At 42.1% G+C, this 20,344-nt stretch overlaps 1 protein-coding gene across 2 annotated transcripts in view; it reads left to right on the top strand.

The window, feature by feature from the left end:
* The window catches only part of cps1 (carbamoyl-phosphate synthase 1, mitochondrial), a 61,218-nt gene that overhangs the window by 19,566 nt on the left and 21,308 nt on the right, over nt 1-20,344 (top strand). For both annotated transcript variants that reach the window (XM_015358273.2, XM_015358274.2), the window contains exons 21-28: nt 1,276-1,394; nt 5,847-5,988; nt 6,755-6,820; nt 7,563-7,626; nt 8,139-8,320; nt 11,140-11,334; nt 12,204-12,271; nt 15,759-15,834. In XM_015358273.2, coding sequence (XP_015213759.2) covers nt 1,276-1,394; nt 5,847-5,988; nt 6,755-6,820; nt 7,563-7,626; nt 8,139-8,320; nt 11,140-11,334; nt 12,204-12,271; nt 15,759-15,834 — 912 coding nt within the window. The remainder of the gene's footprint in view (nt 1-1,275; nt 1,395-5,846; nt 5,989-6,754; nt 6,821-7,562; nt 7,627-8,138; nt 8,321-11,139; nt 11,335-12,203; nt 12,272-15,758; nt 15,835-20,344) is intronic.

Below are 20,344 nucleotides of genomic sequence, written 5' to 3'. Positions count from 1 at the left end.
TGATTTCAAGCGACCAAAAGTATTGGGGCACATTTCAGAATGTAAAAGTCAGTCTTTGGTTGCCTTTTCACACTTCAAACATTTAATTACTTTGGTAAATGCTTGTCTTGGTCTCAACTGCCCATAAAATATTTGTTTAATATTTGTAATACACAGCAAATTGCAATATGTTATATTGTACTTATTGTAATATGTTATGTTATACAGATCATTCATGTTAACATTATGAAAAATCTCAAGCAAATACAAATTGCTTGACTATACAGTAAATCAAAAATAACAATTCTGACTTCTGTCCCAATACCTCTGGAGGACACTGTATTTTTGTCTGACTTAAAACTGATTCCTCTCCCTCTGTTCTGCAGTGGTTTGGAATGTGCCTTTCTATGTATATTAATGTGTCTATGTCCTTTTAAAAACTTTTTTGGGAGCTTCAGAACAAGACTGTAGATGCTGAGGGTACAACTTCAATAGTGTTTTCACTCTCCTTGAAAATACCTTTCCTTTATTTTTTCACTGACCCTTTGAAAAGAGAATGTTTCATGTGTGGAATTAATTTATTGATGCTGGCAGATTTATTTAGAAGTAATGGGCCAAATCACATAAAGCTCAGAGACATCAATAACCTTCAAGGTTAGCCTTGTAATGGACTGCAATATGATATTGTTTCCTGGATCTAGAATTTCACCGACTACTGGTTATGAGTTACATTAGAAGGCATACTGTGAAAATGCTCAAAATTCCTTAGGTACAAGTGCAGCACAAATTTCAAAAAGTAGAATTTGAATGACCTCATTTACAATACTGTGTACAATTTGGTCACCGAGTTCCAAGAAAGGTATTTCAGAGAACAGTAACTAGATACGTTTCAAAGCTTAAGGGAATGTCCTGCACTGAAAAGCAAAACGAACTGAACCATTTTTAGACCCGAACAAAAAGACTACAAGGGCAGCTGATTCAATTTTGTAAAATCCTCAAAAGCATTGACAAAGTCAGTCCAGTGCAGTCAGAGTCAACAGTAGAACACAAAACAGAGGACCCAAGTGGAATTTATTTTAGATTTAAAAGAAGATGCCATTTGTAGTATAGAAAATCTATTTTTTTTCACATTGTGGAGTGTGGTATTCCTACAGTATCCATTTGTCTGGAGTTACCAAGTCTTCGTTGGTACATTTTCTCAAATTCTGTTCCCACATTCACAGGTAAACTTGCCCCACACACTGTGTAGGATGGTCAGCTCACTATTCTTTCTTCTCCCCCACTTATCTGTGTCAGGCTCTCTGCAATGGGGTGACAGTGGATGAAATTCACAAACTGACAGCCATTGACAAGTGGTTTTTACACAAACTGCGTCACATCACTGAGCTGGAGAAACATCTGGGCCAGTTCACCAGGTGAGAGACAACACTCAACATGTCTGCCTGACAGGACTTCTCTGCAGGTCTCCTTTATTTTGGCCACAGGAATCTTTTCTGTGGGCACTCCAAAAGTGATCTTCTAGGATGTTTGCAGGAATCAGTAAGTATTTTGACCTCAAAATCCTGCAGGGTTTTTCGTAAAATTTGTTAAAATTTCAGTGCCAGCTGCTTGTTCACACAGCATTTAGGGTGAGCTCTCTGTATGGTCTGGATATAAGCGTACGGCACTGTTGCTTTTTAACATCACATTGAATAAGTTTACATTTTGGCAGAGAAATATGTATATATGCACCTAACATAACTTGAAATTTGAGGGCTTCATTTGCTTACCATTGTTGTAGTACAGTGGCAGAAACAGAAGATGGCACTGCACCACAGTGAAGAAGTTTCACTTCTATTCCTTTCCTTTTAGAACGAAACACAAAAATCAAAGGAAATTAAAAATTCACCAAGACAAAATGAACAAAGGCATTTTGAAGCAAAGATTTAGCAGAACATGGAGCTAATAGGCTCAGACAAAGGAAGCACAATGCCTTTTAAAAATGAAGTTAATTAAAGAACAAGGCAACTTGACTTGAAAAGATGTGAACTAGCAGCACAAGGCTATTATCTTTTCCAGGCAGGAATCCTGTAAGGTTTTTTTATAGAGCTCACTGTGAACTGTTATCTTTCATTGATCGCTAGGCCAAGCACACCTGCTTCCATACTTACTCTTAAATAATAAGGGGGTATGAATTTTGAAATACTGTCATACCATGGCTTCTTTTTCTGAGGCTTTACTCTGACAATATCCTCATCTATTGAAAAGATTTAAGCTTCTTTTCATTTTTTTTTGAGAGTTTAATTTCAACTGTTGATAAGAAATACCTATAACTATTAATATTGGAAATTATTTTTGGCAGGAACTGTAAACATCATAGGTCATTAAACTCTTCCAGAAATCCATGTTTTCTTCAGACATGAAACGCAAATGGCTAAAAATACTGTACTTCTCTTTAAGAAACTATCAGTAAAAAAGAGGTGTGTCTTTCCAATTCCACTATAAAAAACAGTAAACAGTAGATAAGGATAACCATCAAATTAGGACATTTAAAATGTAGTAGTCAAGAAATGGTCCATTCACCTGCATTTCCTGGGCTCCTTGTTTCACAGAAACACTTTCTTTAAGAAAGAGAGCAGTAAAGATATATCCGTACTGGAAGCATGTGAAGTGAGTGACGAATATAAAAGTAACATGGTTTTGCGAAATATTCGATTTGCTACTACAGAAGCTGTCGCTATCCTTTTCCCTAGTGCAAATGGAAAATAACGAATTTACCAATTTAATGCAAGGTTAAATGCTTTTTAACACACCTCAGCATAAAATTCAGTTCTCAGATGTAGAGGATTAGAGGGCAATGCAATTGTGGAATAGTATAGCTGGGCTGCTCTTGCACAATGGCTGCTGTGCATCACCTTGGTGGGTGCTACACTTCAGTGATGGTGAATCCAGTGAGACCCCTCCTATGTGTAGAAATTCAAGGAATTAATGTACTGTTACATTTAAATCACATTTAACCAAAACCTGTTATATCATTACTGCACTGTTATATCATTATTGCAGTTGCACTGCAATTTCCCTCACGGGATCAATAAAGTATCTATCTATTAGAAAAAAATACCATGAGCTATTAACAGTGATTTGCTTTATTTAGTTCTCCAAAAATATTGAAGTGATTATTGAAGTGAAAAATGTATCTGCAGAGCAGGGTGAGAGCTCTTGGTGGTCATCTAAAATTAAGCAATGTGGTTGCTGGGCCTGCGCATCTAACAGGCTGTGTCAAAAAGGAACGCATTTTGGAGTCGTGTCTGGTGTGGGTTGACTTTCGGTCTCACGTCTTGAGACGGTTAGTGAGAAACAGAATTCTCGGGTACTGTACAGTCACGCCCTTCCACACTCCTAAAGCATCGTAAGTATTTTACACGAGCGGTCGAGAAAACCTGGGGAAAGTTAAGCGATATAGATCTGTCCTGCACTCTGAAATCCAAGTGTACGTTCCTAGTGACAGGCCAGCGGCTCATCTTGACTCTCAGAAGCAGTATGGAAGCATGACTAAGCTACTCGGATGCAGTCAGGGCTGATATGAAGGTAGCGCGATGCGACATGGCTGAGACCGCGATGCCCTCCGTGGAAGCTGCCCTGAGCAGCATACCCATCAAGGCTTCGTGCCCGCTGGGTGCTGGGGGCAATAGCAGACTTCACAGTAGCGCACCAGTGACACAGAGCCAAGCGCAGGCCCAGTCACATGTGACTCACGCGCGGTGCGCTGCGGCGAGCGGAGCTGGTACTGCCCCCATCTGCCTTGAAGCCTGGACCTGTCACATTTCTGAAAGCAAGCAAGCCAGGCCGTGCACGGCACTAGGCAGGGAGACCCGTGAGAAAGGCAGGAAGTGTAGATAGCGGCTGATAGGACAGTAAGTCATGTTTTTACCCTGCATGATAAGCCGGTGATGGGTCAAATCCTTATGGGCTCTCGCCTACTCTTGGGACTTTAAAGATAAATGTCTGCCTTTTGAAGAGAGACGAGAGTGCAGACCTTGGTATCACATACTACTTGGTGGCTAAACTAAGATTTACCATCTCTGTCCTGACCCTGTCCCCTACCTGCATTAATTAAGGAGCATCTGTTTCCAGCCCCCCTCCACTCTTTTATTTTAAGCTGTGTGGTTTGGCTGACATTTGGGTTATAAATGCCGCTCTGGGTAGGGAACAGCCCTCGAGTGGCTTGCATCCTCTGATGCAGTGAATAAATGTGTGTAAGTAGGAAAAATCTCAAAGGGAGCTGCACTCTGTGAGCCTGGGTACACATACAATCCTTATGCCTGTCATACTGAAAACCTAGGGCGACATTGCAGTAAACTGATTCGAGCCTTGTTTAATTAGAAATGAAATTATACTGTTTCATTTTACCTGTCTATTCTTCAAACTTCCTTCATCCTGAGTGCCTCATGATATATAGTTGATGTAGAGGCTTCCATTTGTTTTAGCAGGCCTGCAGTTGTGTACTGTATTTGTGGATAAACGAGAGGGAAACTTCAACCACAATAAACTTTCTTTATTGAATTTTGCAGACAGCCAATACTGTTACTATTACTTCTCATACGTCGCCAAATAGTAATGTAAAAATGGATGTCTTTCTGTTTAGCTTATAGGATACGGATAACTTTTTGATTTATTTCCTTGTCAACACTTACGTGTCACGCCAGTCTCTTTCAATGCCTACTGATCTGAGGTTATGGCGTGGTATCCCCGTGGGCCACCAGTGTTCCCAGTGAGGACAGTCTTTCTCCGACCCGTCCACCAGTGCAGGGGCGGTTGTCTAGCAGGTACACGTGCCTCACAACTGCAAGTGAGCCAGCATGGTGGTTGCAGGCATCTCCCCCAGGGAGGTGAGGGATTGAAGAGAGATTAGTCTCCCTTCCCACAGCAGAAGCTTTCCTCTTCGACTCCCTCTCCCTCACTGCGGTGCCTCCACCAAAAAAAAAACTCCTAGAACTTACTTTAGAAATACATACAGTATATATATATCCAAAGAATGAAAATTCATGTCTTTCCTTTTTGTGTATAGAGGTTGTTGTAACATCTCCTCCCTCCTCTCGCCGGTGTTTAATAATAAATGATAGCAGGGATTTCGGCGTAATGAGGGAATCTCGGCCGTGTGGAGGATACAGGAGGCAGTGGAGTCTGGGACATGCTTTAAGCATATCAATTAGATGAGAAAACGAGCCTCTTTCTGTTTTTTTTTTTCTTTTGCCCTCTGCTGATATCTGCCTTTTATCTCTCATCTGCGACTGGTAAGAAATACTAAACAAACTGCTGTGCTCTCAGCCAGAGAGACAAACAGCCATTGCATCTCTCAACTGTCAGAATGTAGAAATGGTATGGAATCTGTGATTTCTGTTTTAAAGTATTTAAAAATAATCTCATTGCACTTGGACAGTGGGAGTATTTGGAGTTTTGGGTCTACCAGAAATAATTGAAATTACACTTTATATGGGCGCCAAGTATCTAAATGATTCAAAGCAAAACTCATATGGAAGGCTGCTGTTTCTAAGACCTCCAAACTACCACATCCTACAAATGCTCTTGATGTGACTGCAGGAACCTTATAGTTTAATTTAAACAACATTGTTTATTAATGAAAGTGCACAATCTTCACAATCTTGAAAACGTTAAAATCTTACCCCAAACTTATTAGAAAACTGAAGAGAGAATTTGAAGGCACGTGGCAGTTTGGATTTAGTTCTGCATAGACCTTCAATAGTTAAGTGAAATTAAAAACCTTGCAGACTTTTTCAAAAAAGGTTTCGGTTCCCATGTCTTATAGATGATGGTGTCCCCCAGATATTGTAAAGATTCCTCCCGGTTATTTTGTCTCCCTTGTCCAGCTCCACTGTGCCAGAAGATTTGTTGCATAAGGCCAAGCAAGATGGGTTCTCTGATCGACAGCTTGGCCGGATCCTGGGAGTTACAGAGACTGAGGCCAGAGACTTGAGACTCAGCAAGAACATCAGGCCCTGGGTCAAACAGGTGGCTGAGAGCTTGGGCTGGTATTTGTATCATACCTGGGGGCAGTGTACTGTAACACATCTTTTTTTTTTTCAATAGGCAAGAATGAAGTCCAGTAGCTGCAGAGTGAAAAAGCAGTGCTCTTCTTTATACAATGCACAGAAGCTCCAAAAACTTAAAATGCCAGACAAAGTCCTAAGCTCCATTCTGAGCGTCTGAACTAGACGTTTCAGCATCCCTCACTACACACACTGCCAAGAGGCTAGGCTGCTCACTGCCTTCCCCTAGACTCTGTCTACAGGAATTCACTACAAAACCCGAAACTCACAATCATTTCCACAGCTCTGTCCTTCGGTCCCTCTCTCGATTGCTACTTCTCCCACTGTGCCACGCGCTACGATGGATCTGGCTTCTGTCTCCAGACAGAAGATGGGGAACAACGTTGGTCTCGGCTTCCCTTTTTTCCTTAAACTGTCTTCTGACCAGTTGTCCAGGTGATCTGAGGCCGGCATGTCATTCCTTACTCCTTTCTGGGGAATGTAGTTCATGTAGCTTCCATCTTGTCTGAACCATGCCATCTCCTCACATGTGACGCATAAATCTTTCCGAACCAGGATTCCTCACTGTTTCTGTCTTTGCATATTGAGGACAAGGTTACAGCCCCTGGCTTGAGTTTAGATCTTTCTTGCAATATTTTTTTGGTGGGACGTTTCAGTGTGTATCACATGTCTAGTTGTGACCTCAGCTTTTTGTTGGTGAAATTTAGTTTTCCTTTTCCTGTTATCAGATTGACACCCTTGCTGCTGAGTACCCTGCTGTGACCAACTACCTGTACTGCACTTATCATGGCCAGGTGAGTCCTGCCAAAGCTTTCTTTCCAGAACCTGCCAGGAAGCTACTCCATGAAGTTGTCATAACAATGGGCAACAGGTAGCCTGACAAGCAAGATGGTAGCTTCTTTTTTTAAACATAATTTATGTTGATAATGCACAGAATAAAGTAAAATGTCTTCATTATTGGTGATATCAGGCAGTGATGTGGAGCTGTGGTTAGGCTCCTGGTATCTGTACTGTAAGGTGGTGCAGTAGGTTCAAGTCCCAGATAGGCTGTTGGCTGTTCTACCTCTGAGCTGCTGTAGGTACTTCAGTTCATTTTACTCCAGTAAATACCCAGCTGCACAAATGGGTACTGTCTATTTTTTTATGAGTGAGAGTCTGTTCAGAATTGAGCAAAGAAATAATATACTTGACCTCAGCCTGCAGTTATAGCTCTGTACTCTGGGCACAGCTCAGTTTCTTTGACATGTCCTGATCTCAGAGCCCTGTGGGAGTTTGCTGTTTAAATTGGAAGTAATACTATGCTTTTTAAGATTTAATGGAATACCATTGACTGTGTCCACTCTTACATGGTGTTGATTAAGAGACACACAGTAGGTTCTGGTTGTTCTAGTTCCTCTTACTGGATGCAGATTACCGGACGTGGAAGGGGCAGATTAATATGTCCCATGACACACACCCTTTCCCATCTCCACTGTCAACAAGCTAATTTAGCACAGCTCCTGCCACTGATTCTCCTGTGTTGTGTCTCCCCATTAGGAACATGACCTGGACTTCACTGATCAGGGGGTGATGGTGCTTGGCTGTGGGCCCTATCACATTGGTGAGATGCGCTTAACTTAATGCTGAGCACTTTCACTTCATTTGATTTCATTCACATTGCTCAGCTTTCACCTTTTCTCAAATTATACCTCAGCTAAATAGTTCTGAGTTTTTGTCTTTCATTTTTGTGAAATGAATTCAGTATACAGGCCTAGTGATGCACATTGCTTTCACTGCTTTATTCTGTTGGTTTCAAACACCACATTGAGAGGTCAACAGGTAGCAGAAGGAAGAAATTAATGGAATGAGCAATAAAAGTAAAGCAGGTAAATATTAGCTGGACAGGATTACTGTAAAACAACAGTGTGGAAGCATTGTGGAGCCTGACCGGTGTGCATTTCTCCTGCTTATTCCTAAAGGAAGCAGTGTGGAGTTTGACTGGTGTGCATTTCTCCCGCTTATTCCTAAAGGAGGCAGTGTGGAGTTTGACTGGTGTGCATTTTCTCCTGCTTATTCCTAAAGGAAGCAGTGTGGAGTTTGACTGGTGTGCATATCTCCTGCTTGTCCCTGCAGGGAGCAGTGTGGAGTTTGACTGGTGTGCAGTCTCCAGCATCCGGACTCTGCGGCAGCTGGGGCGGCGCACGGTGGTGGTGAACCACAACCCTGAGACAGTGAGCACAGACTTCGACGAGTGTGACCGGCTGTACTTCGAGGAGCTCACCCTGGAGCGTGTGCTGGACATCTTGCAGCAGGAGGTCAGTCCCGTCCCACTCTCTTTTTCTCGCCCGCTCATGCTGGGGGGCACAGCACCCCCGGAATGGCTCGTTCTAAGAACGCGCAGACACCATGGCCTCTCCCAGGGGAGACTGGTTCTGTGGGCTCAGGAAAGGTAAGGTAGATGAAGGATTTTGTTTGCCTTTTGTTAAGGCCATTTCTCACAGTGTTCCGTGCAACTTTTCATCATAATAGTGTCGCGCCACGCGTACCTGCGGTGCAGGGCTGCCCAGGTCCCGAGCAGACCAGAACGGGTCAGAGCAGGTCAGGCTTTCAAGCAGACAAGCAGGTTGCCCAGGTTCCTGGCGGACAGATTGACTGACAGCTTAAACGAAGAGACACCAGGGCTGTCAGTAGGTAAATGTCCGAGCACTGGTCTAGCAGTGCATCAAGCCTTTATGTGGTATTTAACTGGCAGCTTGATTGGATGATTGGGTGCCTGATTGATAGGCAGCCAGAGAGACAACTCGTTTGCGTGGGTTTAGCTGGAGAGCGAGGACCCAGCCCCAGCGTGACAAACAGCTGCCTGAACGAATACATCTAACCTATGAAAGAGTGTGTCGAAATTTGACATAATGTGCTAGGAAAGAGATAAAGAGGTGTGGCATCTTCGTCACCTTCTTTCCAGAGGGAAGGGGAGGATCTTGCATTGACCTCAGTGTGTCTTTAAATGCTGTCTAATGGTTTAGCCTGCTACTCAGACACCTGTAAGTGGATAGGCTATTTCCATAAAAGTGATTCCATTTGAAGTTTCTTAAAATTTGAATAATTATCTCTTTATTGGGCTTGCCTTGCTCAAGTTTTTATTCTAAACAGTATATACAATATTTCTGTGGTAAACACTGTTTTGTGCCTTTTGGAACACAATACAGTTCTTTCCTTCAGTTCCAGCTCCTTTGTGTTTTGGACTTGAGGTGATTAGAAGCAGAGGATAGCTTGATTGTACCCCAGGAGCAGCAATCTGAGAATAGTGTGGATCACTCAGGCCATTATTTATTTGGAATACCGAAAGATTGCTCCTTTAACACACTTATCAACATTTATCATCAGTGATACATGAAGTGATGAAGTGGTTTGGGCCTATTGGAGCTATTCATAGCATGTGGTAGGACAACTGGAATTAGAACACATTCTAAGCAATTAAATCTTACCATGAGCTAGTCAGGAAAGATGGGGACTTATCAGATCTGACTTGTCATTTAGCAAATAAGTTAATTTATTCAACCAATGTGCAGCTAAAAAACTGCTGATATCCCCTGCAGCTTTTTCCACATCACACCACGGTGTATGCCTAAATTTGGCAAAAACATCAATAGTTGTTATATATAGAGGTAGATATATTACAGGATCCTACATTTTCTTTCAAGTAAATGATTACTGGCAGCTTTTAACACTACAGTACTGGGTTAACCAGTTACATGTTAAAGTCTGCTTTGTCTTTAACTCACTAGCTCAGTTGTAGGTCCCTACAGCAGGGGCTCTTGTTTAAGCAACCCCTTCTTCAGTGATTTTCCCCTTCACCAGAGATAGGAAAATAACAGCCATCTGAGGTCCTATTTATTCGGCTGCTCGAGATAACAGATACCTGATACCTAATTTATCTATCAAGCTGGAAAAATAAGACACTGATTTGAGATCTAAGTCATCCCGTGGCTCAGCAGAATAGACACTACTTGAGATGTAATTTAAAGGAGTGCTGGCAAGATTGCTGTATGCTGGAGGTCCTTCTTTTGTAAAAAAAAAATAGAAGGAAAGCACTGGGTGTCTAGCTTGTGTCTCAATTGAAATTGAAGGATGTTGCGCATATCCTAGGAAGCAGGTTTACTGAGGAAATTCTGCAGTACTTTAGCTATTCCTAAATGCGTAGTTTTAATTTTACCTGGGTTTTTTATAGTCATAAATTCTGAAACATAAATCAGAAATAGCATTGATCCATTCAGAAAAGCACATATTTGTGTCAGTTACACGCATATCTTATCTATAGTTAGCTCATGAAGGTATTCCTGCCTGGTTAATAAATTAAATGACAGTTAGTGATGTCTTATATACACAGGTGATGTTATAAAGTATTTCTCTTCACTGCTGAGTAAAGACAGAGACAGGAGTGCAAATGCAGTGCTCTCTCGTCAGTCTGCCTCCAAACCTCTCTGTCTGGTTTTGGGAGGTTGGTCTACTTAAAAATATATTATTCTGGAATTGGCTGTGTTACAATGTCTCAAACACTTCATTTCTTGTTGTAGGGAAAAAACTACAACTCAAATTCCCCAGCAGTTTGGTCCATTACAGGTTTTATGATCTGGAGGCTCTTATACAAATTAAACTAATGAAGCACAAAAGGCAATATATTTAACATTATTTTGGCTCCCCGATGTGTCCGTTTAGATTTGCAAAAAAACAAGCTTGATATTTAAGAGCCGAGTGCCGTGTAAGAAACTGCAGTTCAGTGAAAAATCTGGATTGCAGTCTGCTTCCGTTTTTTTTAACCATGCAAAGGACCGGGATCCTAGATATAGCATTAATATACTGTTGATCCCTGTTTTAGCTAGATGTAATAGATCTTTTTTGAATGCCCTGTTTTACACAAAAAGAGTTGAATGGCTCACAGATAAATATACAGTTATAGTGGTTGGAATCCCTGGGATATTTTATCAAACATCGGAATTACTTTCTTGTGCAAAATCAGCATGTCGGCATAATCAGCGGAGCATGGAGTATCGAAGACAGCCCTGTCTTTCCTGCAGTCATCCTTCCGTTATTGCATCCTCTCCCCATCTCCCACTGTCTCTCCTCCCATGTTCAGGGCTGCAGTGGAAGCATCGTCTCCGTCGGGGGTCAGATACCCAACAACCTGGCCATGCCGCTCCACCAGAACGGGGTGAAACTCCTGGGCACGAGCCCGCTGCAGATCCACCGGGCCGAGGAGAGATCCGTCTTCTCGAGCATCCTGGACGAGCTGGCGGTGGCGCAGGCTCCGTGGAAAGCTCTGAGGTCTCTGGTAAGGAGGACGGCCACTGGTTGGTCATCGCTGCGCTTGGCTCCCAGCGGGGACCGGAGGGGATGGGTGCTGTTGTCAGGTGGTGAGCAGAAACGGGGAGTTATTCTCCCCACCCACCCTCGTAACCTGAAGCACATCTCTCTGCTTCTGATGCTTGGGATGTCTTTGCCTGCCAGGGGTTGGTGGCAGGTAAAGAGAAGTGCACATACCGGGCTTTGAAAAAATGGCAAACCTAAGGTGTGACCCAGTTTTCCAGGTTTAGTACAGTCTCTGGCACACCTGGTAGCTGCTTTCCCTGTGAAAGTGAGTCCCACCTGTTAAGAGGTGGGGGTTGCTAATAAATCGTTTCTCAGCTGAGGATTGCTCTTTGCTGTCAAACAACCTACAATGTGTTCCTTTAATTGCGTCACAGATCCATCCAGACTTCTGGTGTTTTAACGGTTTTTGCACTTTGTTTGAAGACTTCATGAAGTCGGAGTCCTTTTAGGCTTGGTCAGGATGAGTTGAATTCCTCGCTTTTAAAACGCATCTAATAGTTACTTCTGGCTCTGGAGCTTGTTAAGAAAAAAATCGCCTTAAGTACCACTTTGATAAATGAGGCTGTTACTTTTCATCAACCACAAATCATCCCTGTAACACAGGCTCAGGTCTTTATTTTAACAAGTGGTGGTGCTGTTTCTCTATTTCAGTCTCACTTGGTGCCCTCTGTGTTGATGCTGCAGCTTGCCTGAGGTTTCGCAGAAATTAGGCTTCTTAGGCTGCCTGAGACTCTGGAATGTTCTGGATGGCAGAGACATTTGACAAGAAATCCAGTGACAGAAGACAAACTCTTGCATGATGACTTATTTTCCTTTGGTATTGTGTTTTAGGAAGATGCCTTTGCCTTTGCCAATAAAGTTGGTTATCCCTGTCTTCTGAGACCTTCGTATGTTCTGAGGTGAGAATTTGTACAGACAGGTCTGACTGGTTCCTCTTTTGTGAATGTGTTGCCTAATATTTCCTAGTATCCACTCTATTGTAAACACCAGGGCAGTAGTGAACTTAATTTCCTTTTATACCCAAGGGACTAGTGTTTCTGTTTTTTTTCCATGACAGTAAAGCACTGGAAAGGGTCTTTTTTTGTTAAAACCTGTTCGTTTTTTCACATTGCAGCATAAATGCAGAACAAAAATAGTAATGGGACCAGAAAAAGTGTCCTTCCATCTTCAGGGTCTAAAAATTTGCAGGAAGCCCTATTTTTCTAAGGTGGTATCCCCAGTAGGGATTTATTTTCGTTGTCAATGGCAGAAGAGATGGCACAGTTGTTTGCATTGCTGCTGTTCAGAGCTGTGGCTCTCTAGTTTACTTTCTGACTAGGAGTGTTGTCTGTGTGGAGTCTTTGTGGAGTTTCACAGTCCAAAAACATACTGCTATTTTAATTAGCCCTGGTGTGAGTGTCACATACACCCCTGTCTAATCCAGGGTGTATCCTGGCTTTCTCCCATTGTATCTCAGGGAGGTTAGCTCAGGGAACCTAGCTCTCCCGCAGCCCTGAATTGGAGGAAGAGATTAGGAAACGGATGGATAGAAGATTTGTGTATTGACCAATAAACAGCACAAGCTCTTGCTTCTTCTGCCATAGGTGGAGAGACCACTGCAACTTTTTGGAAGCTGTTCACATTAGTGCCAATTTTAGTTGAAAGCATTTAGCATTTATTTAGTCAATTTTACAATTTGATATGCTATGATTCAAATTGTTTCTTGTGGAAACGTCATATTTGTGGAAGTGTGCATTCTCAACCCATACACAGGTCTGTGCCAGGAAATACTTACCTAAATTTTGAGTAATATCATCCTAAGATGCTGTGTCAACAGTGACACACTCATTTTTTAATTTTTTTAATTTTTAAATAGTAGCTAACAAAGAGTAAAGAGTAAGCTGAATTGCTACGTGAATATTTCCTTTAAGAAGGCCTAGTTTCTGAATGGCCACAGTTATTATTCAGCCTGACTCAGTGCTTGACTCTACATCAACCTAGGAGAGACAACATACTGTACACCCATCCTGAGACATTTACCCTTAAAAGCCATTTGATTTTTTGTTCCTGCCACAGTATTAGACTGCAAGCAGCAGAGCATCTTAAGCAACAAGAGGAAGACCCACAATGCCTTATGAATCATACTTTGCCCTGCAGGCTTCCAGCTGGTATTAACATTCCTGATTGTGAGTTTAAAGCAAGGAACTTTTGGCTGTTACCATCGCATCTTGAATTTGGGCATGTGGCGTCAACATGGCGCAACATGCTGGAAGAGCTGTTAGTGGGGCCAGCAGGGGGTGCTCATCCTGCGGTCCATATGGGTCCTAATGCCCCAGTATAGTGATGGGGACACTATACTGTTAACAGGCACCGTCCTTCGGATGAGACGTAAAACTGAGGTCTTGACTCTCCGTGGTCATTAAATATCCGAGAATGTTTCTCGAAAAGAGTAGGGGTGTAACCCCGGCATCCTAATAATCCCCATCTATGAATTGGTTTCATTACTCTGCTCTCCTCCCCACTGATAGCTGACGTGTGGTGAACGTTCTGGTGCACCGTGGCTGGCGTCGCATAATCCACGTGCACATTGGTGGTGGAGGGGAGTCCCCATTACCTGTAAAACGCTTTGAGTTGAGTGTCCAGAAGAGCGCTATATAAGTGTAAGCAATTATTATTATGATTATTTTTATTATTATTATTCCAGCTATGAGGCATTCCTGAGGCTGTTATCACATCAGCCAGTGAGGAGCCTTGCCTTGGGACTTTGTTTTAATTGTCGTGTCAGAAACCCAGCGCCCCAGTGAGATGCCTCAATAAGTAAAGCAGTCTTCTTCAGCCTTTTCTGTGGTTTAGAGGGTCGAGGACATTTTTTAGAAGGTGAATGTGTGGGAGGTGTTCTCAAGTGAGAAAAGTTAGAAGGAAATATTTGTTTAGGATGACGCTCGAAATTCTCACTCGTGTTTTCATTTGCCTTTCTAAGGTCATTTTACCAAAAGTAGACAAAAAATTAGCAGAAGTGTGATATATTTACTTCACAGTTTTGAGGATCAATATATGCTTTAAACCACTGGCTGGTGGTGCTGTTTTGGACTTTGGTTTGGTTGAAACTTGCTTGCTTGGATACTTCGTTTCATAGTCAGGGAAATTTGTTTTTAGCTGTTGTGAGTGAGCCCTCTCTGGCCAGTAGGACCGTCTGTTCCAGTAACTTCCTCAGGTGGAGTAACATCTAGGGACAGCTGCATTCAGAAAGCTTTGAGGGAAGCAGCCGCCTTTTTCCTCATCAGAATGTTAATGAATGTACTTATCAATCTTGTTAATCTTCCAGTTAATGACTGAGTGCATGTTTCCACTCATCATTCTCCAAAAAAAAAAGGAATTTAAAATCCCTCTGGGGTCGTGTCTTCAAAATAGCTTCTATTAGCTGAAAGCATCAGATGAAAAATTAATCATCACCTTACACTGTAAATTGGCCGACACCCTTGAAGTTTGTGTTTTCTTGCCTACAGTAGGCACGATTCTGAGTGTTTTGCTAATAAAGTGTTTTCTGAAGCCTGAGGTATCATTTAATAAAACAACTTCAATTAGTTTAACACACAACTAAATAAGGGATAAAGTCTGTGTTTAATCGGGTAACCGAGAAAAGAATATCAGAGTAGGATGTGAGACATCTTTTAAGTGCATATGAAATCCCTCAGAGGAGACACACTTCCACGTCTGACATGAAGACTCATTCTTAGTTTTCACTGGGGTGAGAAGAGCAGTGTTCACAGTACTCAGGTGGTTTGGTGACATCAGGTAAAGACTGTAGCTGCAATGTACCAGAACACCTTTCGTTGCCCCTGGTGGACCAGCTTTAGTGATCAGAAGAGACTTTGTGGCATTTTGTCCCAATGATCTGAAAATTGGTTTACCTGCAGTATTCTGCATCAGTGTCTCTGTCAGGCTTTGCTTGCAGCACAAGACCTGTCTTACATTTTGTTGTGCAGATATTATCTCAGTGTTTTGGCCTTCCTGGAGAGCCCACGCTGAGTGGTGCATACATGGCATCATTGTGGTTTCAGACATGCAGCCCAGTCCCCCTCCTGTCTGTGAGCGCAGTGACATACCCTGAAGCTCACAGCCTAATGGGCAGCTGATGAAGTGTGCTGGGAGGCTGGTCTGGGAGATGCTGTGACAGCTTCATTCCCAGTCACATCTACTAATGCTCCTCTGCAGTGCGAAGGGATTTGGGCTTGTTTGGCTAAAAAGAAAAAAGTCATTTTACCCTAAAAGCTTGTTTTTAATGACAAACCTTAACACAGTTCTGCTGGGAAAGTAAAAGTCATTTTGAAGAGCCTGGAGTGATTACTGACCTGAATGTCTCTGTCTGTCTCCCTCCCCTCTCTTTCTTTCTCGCTTTGGATGAAGCGGTTCGGCAATGAACGTGGTGTACGGTGAGGGCGAGATGAAGCGGTTTCTAGAGGAGGCCACGCAGGTGTCGCAGGTAAGCTGAGTGGAGGGGCATCTCCGTGGCAACGTTTGCCCCCTCATCGACTGGGTGCAGCACAGCTGGTCGGTGCCTTCTGTCAGCTCTCTGCCCCTCACTCCACCTTAGGGGCGCTATTTCTTTTTCTTTTTCGCGTCATTCCCACTGAAATCTGCGGACGCCATGATTTCCCTCACTTCTGCACTGAAAGCTGATTGATTGATTTAGCCTCGGCGCCATTTTCAGGGAGGGTGGCGAAAGGCAAACGCAGTCCAGTCCAGCCGGCGACACGCTAAGATTCGCAGAGATTCTTTAGTGAATGAAAGACGGTTATTGCTTCTACGTGGAACATTGTGGAAGAGGCTTGTGGTAATAATGGTCTTTCTCTCCTGGAGGTTCAGACACCTCCAATGGACGTGCAAACTTCTTAATGCTTGTGCAAAACAGAGCAACTATGTTTTTGACATTAGCCTGCCTCAGAATTAGTCTTCTCTTGCACCTTGTAGTTTTAAATAGCTCCTCCATGTCCAGGGTAATGAAGGGAGTGGAGATCTGGATACGCAAAAAAACATGTAAAGAAAGTCTATGCAAGACAGACTACACACATTCATCGTTTACCTCCATTTTATGCAAATGTAACCTATGTGATCATATACAGTACACTGGTCTTTTTGTAACTGTCCTGTACCTCAAACAGTAGTTTATCTTATCTGTGAGACCCATAGCCTTTGATGGTATAAAAAAAAACTGAAATCACAAAGCTTCGAAAAAAAAGACTGTCAATGAAAAATGTGCATAGGGATTTAGATAATTGTGAAATGCACTGTAATACAACAGAGTGCAAATGAGAGTATGTAAACCTTAAGATCAAACCACGTTCCTGACACATAGAATTAAGTTTTCAAAGAATTCTGTTTAGAACAGCTATAAAGACCATAAACTATATCAGAAAATAAAAAGAACTAAATGTCTAACTTGCTTCTGTTTTTGTAAAAGTATATTATCAATAGATCAATTAAAGAACCAATGCTATGCACAACCTGGATAAACTGTTTGTGGATAATGCACAGTTGACTCTTTGTGTTACATAATAAATGAAATAATCAAATAGTTTTTACTTCGCTTTTCTCTCTGGATGTGAAACTCTATAAAAGAATTTTGTTTTTTGCATATTTCTGTTTTTCTCATCAGGAAACTGTTCAGATGCATAGGATCTGAAAGCAGTCAAAAGCAGCTAGTGTTGTATTGAGGTAGTTCCATAAAAAAAAAAAGATTCCCACTTTGCTTTGACAGTTTTTCTGTGTTGAGGGATGTTTTAGTTGCCTGTGGAGCTGAAAACGTATGCCCTGGTCTCCCCTTCTGTTCCACGCTAACCTTTGAACAGATCAAACTATTATAAGAATTGCTTTTTCTTTACTACAGGCGGTATTCTTTGAGGAAGCTGCATAAAGAGATCTGAGTAACTTTCAGGGCAGTGTAATATGTCACGGGGGCCCTGAAGTGATTTAAAAATAGATGATACAAAAACAAGGAAAAAAAAAACCCATGTTTGTTCTTACATAATTCACTTAGACTTAACTAAGTTCCAGCGATGGATCAGTATCATTTTTAATGCTAAAATGAATTTTGCATTCAAAAAGTCTCAGCATAAAAAAGTAGCTTTATTGGATTTTGAGATAATGCACTGTACACAGCATAAGAACATAAAGATTATAAACATAGGGAGACCGTGTTTCCCATTTTGCCCATTTGGTAAACAATATGGCTGAATAGCTTGTTCCATACTCCCACAACTCTTTGGGAAAATAATTGCCCAGATATTTGTTTTAAATATAAATCTTGGTTGTATTTCCACATCATAAACTAAATATTGCAGCTTAATTTATGTGTCTTTGCATGTCCAAAAGCTGTGTACAAAAGTTGCACAACAACACAATAAGGGTCTGGGCAGCACCGTGCCTGTTTAGTGGATAAATGGATTTGCACCAAAACAGTTATTCACAGATAGCATTTACCAGCTGAGTAAATATGGTTTATCATATTGTTCTTAATTATGATTTATTTTCAAAGTTAATTGAGCACAGATTCCTTCTAGTGAGTGCTGGTGAAGATTGCAGGTAAATTACCTGAAGGACCAGTCTAAAAAACAACACCTGAAATTCAGTCCTGCAGTACTTCTTACTGAGATTAATCAATTGTCAGTAGATGTAATGTATAAATATGTATAGTTTGTTAAACCCAATGAGTAATAAGTAATTGTTTCAAATGAAGAGTAATAGTACTTCTTTGGTAACTGCTTGCTGCTTTTAAAAAAAAATAGACCTGTTTAATTTTTTTCTTTTTTTGCAGACACTTGAACTGCAAAATGTTCATCTCTTGATCCCTCTTACATTCAATAAAGACCTTCATAAATGAACAAGTGGAATGTCTGAAATATTGGTCTTCATCTTCTAAGCACTGACTTATTCCTTCTGTATCTCCCAGCGATTGAAATAGTAACAGTTTTTAAAATGAATTCGGGTCCAGATACCTTTACACAAAGCCTTTTTGAAAGCAGAAGCAAAGTTTTGGAAGAGGTAGCTATTGCATGCAAGTGATTTCATCTGCCTGGGAATACATTTAAGAGGCCATGCGAAATAGAGTTATGCTCCAAGAGGCTATCCCCTTAAAGACTCGAGACTGACTATGATTCAGGTGTCTCCATGTGTTGTACCTGTCGGATGAGATTGGATTTTTCTGACACTTTGCCTGAGATCGATTTTTCATCCATACTCGAGCTTACAGGCTCATCGGGCCAGATTTTGGCCCAGTTTCTTTTACCACTAAGCAGATGGAGAACTCTTGACATCCCCCTGGATAGGATGCTAATCCATCACAGTCTAGCCTCCGACAGACTGGAGCCATTGAGGTAAAGTATCACACTCAATGGTCACAACAGTTGTGTCCACAGTGGGAGTGTGAACCCACGACCTTCCCAGTACTCTGATGCCTGCTCTGAGACAGGTTAGTTTTACCCCGCTGCTGAGAAGCTGTAGGAGCAGGAATCCTAGTCAGTCCGAGAAGAACTGCAGGTTTTAGACATTTGGTGTCTGTGCCTGTTTGAAAAGCCAAACACCTCTAAGTCTGAATCCCCCCTAAAAGTTTGTGCTGAAGTGGTTACTGGGCATCAATAGCCTTTAAAGGAACAAGTAATAGGTTTATTCCATGCTGAAAAAAAGAAGAAAGAGAACACAACGTTTCGGCCGTGGAGCCTTCTTCAGGTGTGGCCTTTCAATAGCCTTTTACCATCTATTGTTTAGTTCTCTAATCTCATTTTCAACTCTGAACACAGTGGTCGTCAGTTTAAATGTCCTGCCCTGCTAATTAAAATCGTTAATTGCTAATGAAACCTCTGATGTGACAATTAGTAAAGGTGTCTGCTTTCTATACGTTTATATTTATGGACAGTATAATTATATATTACAATACATTTTTGACGTTTCCCTCTTGTACTTAACGAATCAGTGACCTTCACGCGCTGAGGTTCCAGACTTGTATCGGCTTCATCCTCATTGCCCACTTGCCAGCTAAATAGGGAGACGATTTTTACCACCCCCGCACCCCCCCCCAACCCACAGACCCTCCTCCACATCAGCAAACACAAGTGAGCACTGTCCCCCAAGCATTGCCTGGATGATGTCTTTGATGTTATGCGAGTCCAATGGTGACACACTGTCTCAAGTGCTCCCTGTTCCTGTGTGGTTAATTGGCTTTGCAGATCAGTTTTGTTACCTCTCTGTCCTGGGGCTCCGGCTGCAGTTGGCACATGTCTTCCTCTTCCCTCTGCCTGCTTATTTTTACACCTGGCAGATTACGCAGCTCCTGCCCTCCAGACTGATGAACAGGCTGTTTCATAACACTCCCTGCCACTGCCCTCTCAGGTCAGACTGGGAAGCGGTTGTACATTGTTTGACCTGAAAAGATGAGGCAAATGGCACATTGACTGAAAAGATCAGAATAATAGAAGCATTAAGCTACAAAAAAGCTCACTTAACTAAAAAAAATTATTAGCTAAAGTTATTAGCCTCTGTTCTCACATTACTGCAAGCTGCTTAATCAAAGGAAAATGGTATTTCGCTCAATTACACTGTGCCACATTGTGTAATAAGATAAAATGAGGAAATTGCAGGTAAACACAAAGTTCTGTGTTTTTGAAATCCAGAATATCCCATTTTTCTTTAATCTGTACCCTCTGGGTTTGGAACCTGCAGCTGTTTATCAGACTCTTTGGTGCTGGTGTTGTGGGCTTTATGGGTACAGCCCCATGCAGTGCACACCAGTGAGGGCCTGCAACCATGAACCACCTTCAGCACCAGAGTCATGTATGATTTGACGTTCTCTCGAGCTCCACAGTGCCGTGCAATAGAGTGCTTGACTGAGGGAATGCTGCATCTCTGTCTGATGTCACTGCAGTCTTGTTGGCCCATAGCAAGTCAAGGACTCAAGGGTTCACCAAACTAAATGCAGACCCTTGCCAACTAATACCCAG

The sequence above is a fragment of the Lepisosteus oculatus genome, chromosome 12 (genome assembly GCF_040954835.1).
Source record: "Lepisosteus oculatus isolate fLepOcu1 chromosome 12, fLepOcu1.hap2, whole genome shotgun sequence".
In the NCBI taxonomy this organism is placed as follows: domain Eukaryota; kingdom Metazoa; phylum Chordata; class Actinopteri; order Semionotiformes; family Lepisosteidae; genus Lepisosteus; species Lepisosteus oculatus.
Note: the sequence above shows the minus strand (reverse complement) of the source record. Positions and strands in the feature narration are given on the sequence as shown.